The sequence below is a fragment of the Micropterus salmoides genome, unplaced genomic scaffold (assembly GCF_014851395.1).
Source record: "Micropterus salmoides isolate LMB-PRFRI ecotype aquatic unplaced genomic scaffold, ASM1485139v1 Ms_hic_scaffold_12, whole genome shotgun sequence".
In the NCBI taxonomy this organism is placed as follows: Eukaryota; Metazoa; Chordata; class Actinopteri; order Centrarchiformes; family Centrarchidae; genus Micropterus; species Micropterus salmoides.
Genome location: NW_024040263.1, coordinates 10,579,150 through 10,591,512, shown reverse-complemented (window position 1 = coordinate 10,591,512; position 12,363 = coordinate 10,579,150). Strand labels below are relative to the sequence as shown.

The 12,363-nt window shown below is 37.5% G+C and overlaps 2 protein-coding genes across 6 annotated transcripts in view; one reads left to right on the top strand and one right to left on the bottom strand.

The window, feature by feature from the left end:
• acsl1a (acyl-CoA synthetase long chain family member 1a) overlaps positions 1-5,390 on the top strand; it is a 24,308-nt gene extending 18,918 nt beyond the window's left edge. For 2 of the 3 annotated variants that reach the window (XM_038713312.1, XM_038713311.1), the window contains exons 12-21: positions 264-398; positions 698-832; positions 1,111-1,206; positions 1,297-1,369; positions 1,488-1,576; positions 2,426-2,542; positions 2,658-2,801; positions 2,899-3,000; positions 3,088-3,159; positions 4,052-4,192. In XM_038713312.1, coding sequence (XP_038569240.1) covers positions 264-398; positions 698-832; positions 1,111-1,206; positions 1,297-1,369; positions 1,488-1,576; positions 2,426-2,542; positions 2,658-2,801; positions 2,899-3,000; positions 3,088-3,159; positions 4,052-4,192 — 1,104 coding nt within the window. Of the gene's footprint in view, positions 1-263; positions 399-697; positions 833-1,110; positions 1,207-1,296; positions 1,370-1,487; positions 1,577-2,425; positions 2,543-2,657; positions 2,802-2,898; positions 3,001-3,087; positions 3,160-4,051 lie in introns of all 3 variants that reach the window. The other variant, XM_038713313.1, reaches the window with a different exon arrangement.
• On the bottom strand, positions 4,247-12,363 carry primpol (primase and polymerase (DNA-directed)). 3 transcript variants are annotated; one of them, XM_038713315.1, is made up of 14 exons: positions 12,234-12,363; positions 10,347-10,720; positions 10,145-10,239; positions 9,935-10,073; positions 9,188-9,335; positions 8,990-9,092; positions 8,739-8,890; positions 8,157-8,319; positions 7,963-8,060; positions 7,722-7,808; positions 6,553-6,661; positions 6,399-6,475; positions 6,231-6,277; positions 4,247-6,132 (listed from the first exon to the last, which is right to left on the bottom strand). In XM_038713315.1, exons 2-14 carry the CDS (start codon positions 10,518-10,520, stop codon positions 5,899-5,901), a joined length of 1,626 nt encoding a protein of 541 aa, XP_038569243.1. In that variant the 5' UTR covers positions 10,521-10,720; positions 12,234-12,363; the 3' UTR covers positions 4,247-5,898. The 3 variants fall into 3 exon arrangements, with proteins under 3 accessions (XP_038569243.1, XP_038569242.1, XP_038569244.1); XM_038713314.1 differs by having other exon boundaries at positions 12,161-12,314; XM_038713316.1 differs by having other exon boundaries at positions 8,739-8,887; positions 12,161-12,314.

Genomic DNA, 12,363 nt, shown 5'->3' with positions numbered 1-12,363 from the left:
TTGACTTTCAAGGTGACTTTTAAGAACGCTGCTTCTAAATTTGGGAAATAAAGCTTTGTTTAATCAACAAACAGTCAATATCTAGTGAAATGTCCCCTTGTGGATATATCATCACACTGACTTGAACAAGTAGGAATTCAATTCAGTTTCAATTAAATTATATATATAATTATATAGTGATTTAAAACAGATGCTATCTCGTTGCACTTTTCATATAGAGCAGGTCTAGACTGTACTCTTTGTAATATCTGGCTTTTCATCAGGGTGTTATCCTCATCCATGGGGCACGAATCGGCTATTTCCAAGGGGACATTCGACTTTTGATGGATGATTTGAAAACACTGCAGCCAACAGTCTTTCCTGTGGTCCCACGTCTCCTCAACCGCATGTTTGATAAGGTCAGACAAAGCATAAGTTCATGTAGTTTATCTACTGTTCTACAAAAGTCATAGATAAGAGAAGAGCCACCTGATTTACTGTTTTCTTGTTACATTTTTTCAGGAACTTTCTTCTGGGACTATAATTTATTTTGTATTTTATTTTTTACTCATTCCGTTTACTCACTAACTGTTCAAGTCACAGGTTCTACTTCTCTGGTCGGCTGCCGTCTTTAATGTTTAAAACAAATAGTGGTAATTCTCTGTGGCGGGACCAGTGCAGGAGGCTCTCAAACCAAGCTAGTCTCTATTCTCCACAGGTATTTAGTCAAGCCAACACGCCACTGAAGAAATGGCTGCTTGATTTGGCTTTCAGAAGGAAGGAGGCAGAGCTTAAAAATGGCGTGGTCCGAACAGACAGCATGTGGGACAAACTCATCTTCAAGAAAGTACAGGTAAACATGCCACACTCTGTAAAAGCATCCTGTGTTTTTGTTCAGCTTTCAGTCTTGGTCCTCTGTTAGCAGGTTCATGGACAGAATAATAAATACATATTTTTATAAATGTGATAGTTTTAGAGCCTATGTTCGTACATATTCCTTAAGGCACAAGATTATTTATTGCTTTTTTTTCTAAAATTGAAACTTCAGTGGACTTTATGATGTATAATAAACAATGGGCCGGTGTTTCAGTTTTTCATTTCGAGTCTTCCTGTTTGATTCACTCTTTGCAGGCGAGCCTGGGCGGTCGTGTCAGACTCATGATTACAGGAGCAGCTCCAGTGTCTCCAACCATCCTGACGTTCCTAAGAGCTGCACTGGGTTGTCAGGTGACTCACATATACTTCATTTAATTTTTATAGAATAACTTTGTTTATTTTTTCATTAATGTCACTAAAAACATGCCATGCACTCTGCAGTTTTATGAAGGCTACGGGCAGACAGAATGTACAGCCGGGTGCTCCTTGTCAATGCCCGGGGACTGGACAGCAGGTAAAAGCTAGAACTTCCACTAATGGTGGCTCTTCTCCACTCTAGTGTATTACGGCCTGTGTGTAAAATTTACACAATTTGAACTATGACAATAACCTGTGACTATTTTGCGTCTCAGGACACGTTGGGGCTCCTCTGCCTTGCAATCATATCAAACTGGTGGATGTGCCAGAAATGAATTACCTGGCTGCCAACGGAGAAGGAGAGGTGAGGAGTGCTGCTTCAGTAACAATCAAATACACACAGTGGGTGTGGAAATGTATTTATTTGCTTTATTCTAACTGTTTTATGCTGAGTTTAAGTAAGTCTAAGTAAGTCCTCTGTTGTCAAGTGGGTTTTCCAACCCACACTACACTATAATAAGGGATTTACTGTACCCTTTTCCAGTTTCATTAGGTTATTTTTACTCAGCTTAACAAGTTGTAAAGAAGAAATACTATGTATGTATGTATGTATGTATGTATGTAGATATACAAATTAAATCATGATAAACACAAGTAACACATGACAGAGTTAAGTTTCAATTATGTTAATGAATAAGAGTCTACTGTCATGTTAGCAGATGTACATAGCACAGCAGTACTTTGAGCTAAATGCTCTCTGCATGCTAACATGCGGATGTCCAGCAGGTATAATGTGTACCATGTTCGACACTTTAGTTTTACATATTATCTTGCTCACTTTTTCTACTTATCACTAAACACAAAGTACAACTGAGACTGATGGGAGTGTCTTTTGCAGGTATTTGGTCATTAACTAGCAAAGTATTGGACAAAAATATAACTTGGTTTGAAGTGATTGCAATGTTACCTTGAGGGGGACATGAATGTCTGAACCAGATTTCAACAGCTTTCAAGACATTTAACTAAAAACCACAAACATCAACCTCATGGTGGCGTACGTGATGTTAACATTTTTTTTCTCGACAGACCAACATTGCCACCCCTAAAACCATGCCACTAGCATGGATACAATTTTTAACATTGCATGTGGAAAGGTCTGTGTGCCAGACAACACCACCAGCATAACAATACATGTTATCACCTCTCCTTCTAGGTATGTGTCAAAGGACCAAATGTATTCCTGGGATACCTGAAAGATCCCGAGAAAACAGCAGAGGCACTCGACCAGGATGGATGGCTGCACACAGGAGACATTGGGAAATGGCTTCCTGTAAGCAGAACTGGCTGAAGGGCACTACTGATCTTTGATTATTGTTGTGGGTATTAAGTCTAGTAGCTTAGCATCAGTTGTAACCTTAATTTCAAGTTCTCCTGGTTTGTTGCAGAACGGCACTCTGAAGATCACTGACAGAAAGAAGCACATTTTCAAGCTGGCACAAGGAGAATACATCGCCCCCGAGAAAATAGAAACCGTCTATAATCTCAGTGATCCAGTGGCCCAGATATTTGTTTACGGTGAAAGCTTACAGGTAAGTAACATGATAACGATGTAGCACTACATCTCAGATATTCACAGTAGTTTCTAGCTTGGTATGGTTGGCATGTTATCCGTGTTGTATTTTTCAGGCATGCCTGGTGGGGATAGTGGTACCTGATCCAGACTTTTTACCTATTTGGATCAAGAAAAAGGGGATTGAAGGATCATACGCTGAACTTTGCAATAACATGGTGAGATTCATTAGTAGGCCTATTAGCAGCCCAAACACACGGCCTTTCTTGCTATGCATATATAATATTTTTCTGATTGGTTTTTAGGATGTGAAGAATGCCATTCTGGAGGACATCCTGAGGTTGGGCAAAGAGGCAGGACTAAAGTCATTTGAGCAGGTGATTGTTGCCATGTTTGACCTGTTTATCTATCAAGTTCTGCATTTTTCATTCTGCTGCTTTGGTCTGGCATCAGCAACTTCTTTAAGTGCAAAAACACATTTAATTAAATAATTCTTTATTTCTCATCTTCAAATTAAACTGAAATATTTAGCAAACTTATCAGTTTAAATTCACAGACTGAATAAATCACCAGCTACTTAAAAAATGAATATGTTATTTAAAGGATAAGTTTGGTATTTTGCAACCTGGACCCTATTTTCACATGTTTTTTGTGCCTATGTGACTAATTGGGACAGTTTTTAAAAATGGGTACAGTATTGAGCGAGCGTGCTGCAGTAGGCTGCAGCAAAACGGGTGCAACAGAATCCTTGCAGGCAATTGTGTCCCGTCAAATTTGACCGATCGAAGCAGCGGTACAACAGCAACTCCCGTATTTTGCGAGGTAAACTGTTTTTATCAACGGAGTCTGGTGGCTTTGACGAGAGTGATAAAATGACTGCTTCTGGTTAAACAAAAATGATCTCACTCTTTTAAAAAAGGTTTATCTCTGTAGGGATCCTTTCCATATTGCCAGACACTTACAATAACAATCTGAGCCTGTCATTGGCAAAAACAAGCACATTAGTGGCCATACTTTGATGGGGTGCAATTGCCCGCAAGAATTATGTTGCAGCCCTATTTTGCTCAATACTGAACAAATGACACATTTTTTCATCAAATTAGGATCCATGTTGAAAATTACTGAAGATACCCTTTAAGGTATTTTGATTTAATGCCAAAGTCAATTATGCCAATTGACAAATGTAAATTATACAATAATCAAATGTCAGAATGTGCTGCTATTCTTGTGATGGGCATTAACTATTCACTATATTTTTTTTCTTTGCAGGTGAGAGATATTGCATTACATCCTGAGATGTTTTCTGTCCAGAACGGCTTACTGACACCCACCCTGAAGGCCAAGAGGGCTGAGCTTCGGAGCCGCTTCATAGGGAAAATTGATGAACTCTATGCTGGAATTAAGATGTAATCTGGGATCGAGGAATACTGTAGGGAACGTGACAATCATTTAGAGCACACAGCCAGAACCAAATAGTTTATTGATGGTTATTTGCCTCAATTTATCTACAAGTAACAATATTCACAATCTTGGGAATTGCTTTCAAACAAACTGGATAATGAATTTCAGTTTGACGTATGTATTGTCCCCACTTCATCTAGCAATTGTAGCACTAAATTTACCCTGCCATCACTGGCTTATTAGTTCATAATATCCAGGAACATGTCATTGTGTGACCGGTATAAGTTATCCACGAGTAAGGGTTTAAAAACGAAGGGGAAATGAGACTTCTTATGCCTTAACTGCCATCAAATCTGACTATGTCATGGTCAGAAAGGTCCAGCCCCTGAAGACATTTCTGCGTGTTTTTTATTCTTGGTAACCACAAAAGATCCTATAAACATGCTTTTTCAACAGTGACAAAGTATTTATATACCAGACTATTTAATGTTTTGGTTCTATTTAAGTTGATATTTAATGTAACCATTAAACCTGTAAATAGTGTATCTGCTGAAAAGTCTATTTGTATGCAAAGTGTCAAGCCTGATGCGCTGTAGTTATAATTACCTGCATTCCCATGTTTCTCGATGCTGTATGCTAAAAGGACTGATAAACCGGTTTTGGTGCGCAATGTAGATGATGGCCTATTAGGAATCTTGTTGCTTGACAGACCGTTTGTGCCATTTGGTTGTTTTTGTTTCTGCATGGAAAATCTCAAATGTTACGATAATGTACATGCCTTTTTTCCTTTTTCATGTTTCAGTGCCATTGGTTGCAGGATAAATCTACATACGGTCATTTGTATGATGCACACGTCTTCAGGGTATTTATTTGGCTCGCTAGTATCACTGTTCATTTTAAGAAGCCGGTTTTTCAAAAGTAATTCCACGTCCTCGTCAGCATGTCAAATTAACTTTTCCCTGATGGTCCATGAAACTAAGAGTCTTTTCAGATGTTTCACAAAAAACGTGTTGTGAATTCACATTTTTTTATGGTCATAGGACACATTTAATCATGTCGAGGCCTCGTTGACAGTTTAAGCCATATTGTTGTTTTTTTAAGACTCTTATGATGTGAAAAGGGCAAAGGTGCAGTTTTGTGCTGGAGTTATATGTACAGTATCTTTATTTATCAACTGTACCAAATAAAATAATCCAAAATTGTGGTATACAGTTTGTCTTTTGGAATGGAGAAACATATTTTGATGGATTCCTGAAAGGGCGTAAATGATTTCTAAATATTTTTGTAGCTAGAAACCTTTTTGTTTCATTCTAATTGTTAAAGTGCATTAATCCATATATTTTGGCAACACATTTTATTAAATACTTTATAACACTAATGTAGTATAAGCAAATATGCCATTTTAAGTGTTTATTATTGTACAGTAATTGTCAACAACTTTATATTTCTATACTATATTTCAAGTGTGTTTTACTATATTATAATACACAATCTGTTAAAACAGCAGCCTTCACTGATGGGTGCCCACAGGAAGAGTTAAGTTACAGTGGTTGACAAATACAATAATAAACACTTACAACTACATTCTAGGGTGTTATACACCATTTTTACATTGTTTATAATGCTTTTAAATGCTAAATCGGAGGGAGGACTTGGAAGTGTTACCAGAATCTTTAAAGCTGTACAGCCAGGCAAAATAAAATAAATCTCATCCTCTAGTGGGAATCAAAATCTTCCATACATTTCAGCAGAAGTTGATCAGAGATATCTCCGCTGTTTTGTTCAAATTCGTCCAGGCTCTCTAAATACTCTTGGTCATCCTGTCCGTCTCCCCACACATCAGCAGATTCCTCCTCTGGACACAATGTGCTCTGACGGGCCTGGTTTGGTGCCTGGCTGGGTTCAATGTTTCCAGCGTCGTCCATTAAGTAAGCCTGGTCTTCCTCATCCTGTCAGAGAACAGAAGACGTGATGATACGCTGCTGCATGTTGTGAAGAATACCGTGTCTTTAACAAAAGGTGCTAGTTAAAAGTATAGCAAACAAACCAGTTTCATGATGTAGCTGACACAGATCTCCTGTGGCAGTGGGTAACCTGTAACATTAAAAATGTTTCTCAGACAGGTTTTATTACCACATTTTATTACCCCACAGACAGATCATGTGTCCTTGAGTTGTTTTTTATTAGAAAAGGTCTGTATGGCCGCATTACATACTTGAGGACCGGAAGTTCTTACATTCAGGATCGTGACACTTCTGGTACCACACTTCCTCTTTGAGATCCACAACAATCCTGCAGAGGAGGATGAGACCAGATCAGAAAGGCGGAGCACACTTAAAGACTGTCTACAAAACATGAAACATACGTACATGATGTTGTTGCTTTTATGAAACCTTTCCACATTTTCACACCAGCGGTATTTTGCGATGTCGTAGACAAGCAGTTGTTCAGCAGCAAAGTAGTTCCATCGCCTGATGCCTGTTGAAGTATACATAACAGACATTCCTGTTTTACACTGTTACAATCAGTCCTTGCATAGTACGCTCTGTCTGTCTGACAGTGGATGGTTTGAACACACAAATTTCACAACTCACCAAATGTTCATAGAAACATACTGTATGCTATCACAAGGTGCTGAGGTGGTATAGAACAAAAATATAACAATAGTTTTGATCATATATCGCGTTTTTCATATAAACTACGCACAAAAAGTAAGGAAATGTGTGTTTGGTGAGTATTTCTTTGTTGTAACAATGCTTCTTGGCAATAAATCTTATACCTTTGGAAATCCTGATTATTTCCTTTTTAAATGGTGCCACATTGGTAAGGAACATGCATTTGTGGAACGAACAGCAGAGCTGAGTATGTGGGTTGTGCCCATGAAACATTTGCCAAATCTTCTCTGACAATGCCAGCTACAATAATAATCTGAGCTAAATTAACTTTAAAGCAGCTTTTAAATCTAAGTAAACACAAGTTCAACCTGTATCAATTAGGTGACTCACACAGACAACCAAAATTTGAGATGATATCTAGTAGAACTATTTACCAGCTCCACAAACACACCATGCACAGTATCTTCAGCACTTGTATGTTGCTACAAAGCAACAGAAATGTGGGTTGTCTAGGACTAAAACAATTAATCAATTAGTTAATCAAAACAACAAAAACAATCTGCAACTATTTTGATATCTGATACAAGTTATTTTGTCCACTAAAAATATGTTCCAGTTCATCAAATATGAGGGGTTTCTGCTTTTTATACATATTGTTGGGCTTTGAACTGTTGGTTGAACATCTAAAGTCATCACCTCTGGCTTTAGGAAATTGTGACAGACATTTTTCACAGCTGCCAGACATTTTATACACCAAACTATTCATCAAACTATTTATCAATTAATTGAGAAAATAATCAAAAGATTAAACGATAATGAAAACAACCATTGGTGGGAGCCCCAGGTCCCAAACTAGACATGCACATGTTTTGAAAAGGACACATCTTTTGCAAAAGCATATCCTGTATCAGCCCAACACTTACTTCCATGTACGCCATCCTTTGTAACCACAGTTAATACAAAGTTGTCCACTTCTTGATGAGGGGACGACAGGCAGCCATTAAGTGAGTCTGCCAGTGATGCATGGGAAAAAAGTTTAAACTAAAGATTAAAACTATTTATGTTGAAAAATTTCAAGGTAAAACTTTGCTATGCTGGCTGATTATTTAATACACTATTTATGTATGCATAATATGGAGAGATGCCTCTGTTGTCATTTGTTACCTGCATTTGAGGCTGACCCCTGCTGGCCAAGTAGCGTTGAGGTTTTGGATTCCTTTGTTTCTGGGATGTCCCACGTTAGAATCCTTTGACCTGTGAAACTAATGACACACAGAAATAAGCTCTAATTGCTGTGGCTTGATAAAGGTAATAATTGAAGCAGCCAAAAAAACTGCGTTAAAATGTGTTCTATGTACCTCACATTACAGATTAAGGAAGCCAAGAATACACTTTCCTCCTCGGAAATTCCCTTTTCAGGTTTGGCAATAAACTTGTTGTTGTCTGCCACAGTGAATGCAGCGTTCTTTCCAACTTTTGATGACTTGTAAAGTCGGAAATTGCGGTTCTTGGTGTAAACACCTGTTTTTGTAAAATATAACCATTAGTAAATACTGGCAAGGTTTACAAAACAATAGGGCTGAAACAATTCATTGATTAAATCGGTAAAATCGATTCATAAAATGCTTTGAAACAAATTCTTTGCATCGATGCTTCGTTTAATCCATTTGACTATAACGTTAACGTTACAGCACAGTGTTTCGCACGGACATTTATTACTGTCGCACATCACATTTACGCTGTGAATTTGACGTGATTATAATGGAGCTGTTTGCAAAGTGGAGGAAGAGAGAGAATAGAGAATAGCAAGGGACAAAGAAGAAAGTGTCCAAAGTATGGGATTATTTCAAGTTAAAGAAAACAACAACTCTGTAATGTTTAACATAAGTTAAGTGCATGTCTCTGATATAATGGTAAAAAAAGCTTGTGGTTTCTCTTACCAAGATCGACAAAGAGACAGTCTTGGCCATCCTTGTTTTTCACCTTGAGGAACCTGAGGTCTCTCTCTTCCTGCTTGCGCCTCTTGGTCTGTGAACTCTCAGCCATCTCACCTGCCTGTGCCGGCTTCCCCTCAGAAACAGCATGCGTTCTGCTGTCAGTGCGTCATTGACAAAAATTACACAAAGTGATGATAGCAGAGAAAATTATAAATATTTTTAAATATTTCTTTTCACATGTCTGATAAACAAACCGTGTTTCACTGTTCTCTGCCACTGAATTCATCCCAACATTCAGGACACTACCATTTTTGGGTGTGCTCAGAACTGGTTGAAGAATTGCATGGATAAATCTACCTAATAAAAAAAAGACAGACAGAATATATGAACTGAAGTTATATCTGAAGAAAACAAAATCAGTCTTTGTTCCTTCTATTCAACACAGAACATACCCACATGTATGTTGTCTTTGAAAGCTGCATTCTGGAGATTGAAGATGAGATGTCGACTGAACTTCTCTTCTGTGCTGGAGTCGAGATTGAGGACATTGTTTGTGGAGCACTGAATCCCATAAACGTCCATTAGCTTGTCACAAACGTACTGTCAACACACAGACCGGTAAATATACAGTACATCCTACATCTTTAAGAAAGTAACTACAAACTACAAACTACACATAATCTCCCATATGCGACAGATTCTAGTCTCCAGAAGCAACTTTAAGCCATCACTTTTATCACTTTTTCACAGTTTATCATTTTGATTTATTCAACTAATCATCCTTGTCTTGTTGGAATCAACAGTGAACCTTACTTTCCCTCAGAAATTCTTTCTTTCCCCCATTAGAGCGAAGACATATTTACACACTTAAATAGTGAAAGAAAACTACAGTCCCAAGGATTAAAATGTCACTAAAAACTTAATTAAAATATCTAAATTTTATAATTTTTTTCAGCCCTTAATTGTAGCAGGACATTGCAGCTTGAAATTAGAAGAACATGAGTGAAATATATACAGGTTGGGAGGGATTTTCCCCTTTGTATTTTCCCCTTTGTATTTATTTTTTTATGCCACATTTTAATAATTATTAAACTGATCAACTTCTGAATCATTGTTATCTGAATGTGAAGCAAGCTGTTTGATAAAAATAAGTTTGAACAGAACGCAGGAACATACATCGTCAGTGAAAAGTACCCTACCTGGATAAGTGAAGACACCATAGTTTTCCCATCAGCTCCTTTGTTTGAGGGTTTGTGGAACTCCAAGTCAAAGTAAAGCTTACAAACAGCGCCCTCTGGTATCACCTCATAGCAGTGCATCAAGGACTGTGTGTAAGTCCTGAAAAACAAATAACCATCAACGCACAAACGAAGATTCACCGCATTTTGCAATATAGAATTTATACTTACCTGTAGTAATGCCACAGCTCACTGTAACTGGTAACCAGGTACATCCTTTGACCAAGGGGGGTCTTTTCTTTCTCAAGCGCAAAAACATGTACAGCCTAGGGAATGCAAAGCACAAATATCAGCACGTTATCATTCACACACACAGAATGTAAAATCTAAGGTACAGACTGATGACATAATCAAGTGCCAAGTCTTGTGTTACCTCTTTGCAGCTCTGAGCAAAGCCGAAAGCCATAATTTGACGAGGGAAGAGCTTCCAGATGGAGGAAGGCTGACACGGCCACAGTCGAGGTTTGTAGGGTGAGGCCAGAGGATTGAGCTGGAACGACTGAGCAAGCTGCTCAACCTTTTTCACTCGGTCTCCCCACTTCCTCATCCTCAAGACCTTATGAACCACTTATATGTGACCTTTTATTGCACCCATAGGGCAACTTGTTCATCATTTGTACACCTCCAACTGAGGTCAGAGATCAGCTACAGTGCAGCGCCCTAGAGCTAGTAAAAATTCAGTGACTTGCTCAAGGAGAGGTCAGCAGAGTGGATGTTTGAACTTCGGTCCTCTTGTCATCCTTCAACCTGAAAAAAACTTTATCAGCATAACACACTACAACACCACAAACTACATCCTCTAAACTGGCCGTACAGTTGAATCAACAACTCTCAGAAACATTTTCAACAAAAACAGAGTGTGATAACCACCATGAAGATATTTATTGCAGAACTAGACTGCATTAGTTTTAGCTAGGTGTAGCTAATAAACTGGCAACTGGGTGTATTTTCAGTATATAAACTATGATGTAAAATATTATTATAAAATATAATAGATTCTTATAGATACATTCGTAAACATCACAATAGTGTATAAAATGCACCCACTTAACCTTGACTCATGACAAAATTAAAAGGCTGTTTACAATTAGCAATAGTAATTAGGGCAGCACAATTGATCAAAATATTAGCAAATCCCAATTTGGTCAAGTGCAATATCCAAATCGCAGAAGCTGCTATTTTTTTGATGAAAGTAAAAATGTGTGACATAACAGCACTATAACGTAGTACTGTAGCGCTGTAGAGATGCCCCGGCCTACAAAAAAATGTTTGTTTGGTTCAGACAAATGTCACAACATCATGACTGTAATAGCTTTTCAGTGAAAATGAATGTGTGATGCAAAAATTTGCATTCTCACTAATCATGAATCTTATGGCATACCGTAAATATGTCAAGATTCACAATTGTCACAATTAGATATATTTTTTTACGATATAAGTGCAGCCCAAATAGTAATAATACAATAATATAACAAAGGACAAATGTATAAAAATGTATACTAACTATTGCTTAGATAATACAGTACAGTTTCTGCTAATACTTCTGTTTGAATGCAGGACTTTTACCTGTAGTGCAGTATATTTACTATGTTAACTAAGTGGTATTCAGGTACTTTATTGTAGTAAAGTACTGTAGCTTCAAAACCACAAGTTAAACTTACTAATTAGAAGTAAAAATAAGAAGAATAAGTACTATGTATCAAAATAAAAGGACACATTATAAAGGCCCCTGGCTGAGTTACATTATTATAACATATCATATCATGATGTATTATGATACATTAACATATTTTCATTATCGGTATTTTAAATATAATTTTTCATCATCAAGTAACTAGTAAATATGAAAGTAAAATAAAAGTAAGTTAAGTAAAAGTAAACTATTTCCATGTAATGCAGTGAGGCAGAGATTGCAGCATCACATACTGAAGCAAGATAACGTTTAAAGTTTAAGTAACTTCCCTTAAAAAGTACTTGAGTAACTTAACGTTAATGAGCTTAGCTGCTTTCTATTATATTGCCTTTTCAAGTAAATAACATGAATACCTTTTCCACCACCGTAGACTAAAGTTAGCTATAAACCCACGGTGAAGTGTCAGAGATCATTTAGGCAGTGAGCTACGTTAATATAACTTTAACATTAACGTTAGCTAATTCAGTCTTTGGGGGAAAATGGCCATAACTCACCATTAGTTAAGGATTAATGGTACAACAGTCCAGCCAATTATGTTACAGTTGTGTTAATAGTCCATTTAGTCACCTGTCAGTGTGTGGAAACTGGTAACGTTAAGAGAAATATGAACACAAACTTCAGCCACAGCGTCTTGTTTCCTTTTAGGCGCGTCTGGAACCGGAAATAGTGCTGTTTCCGGTTCAAAACGGAGTTATAG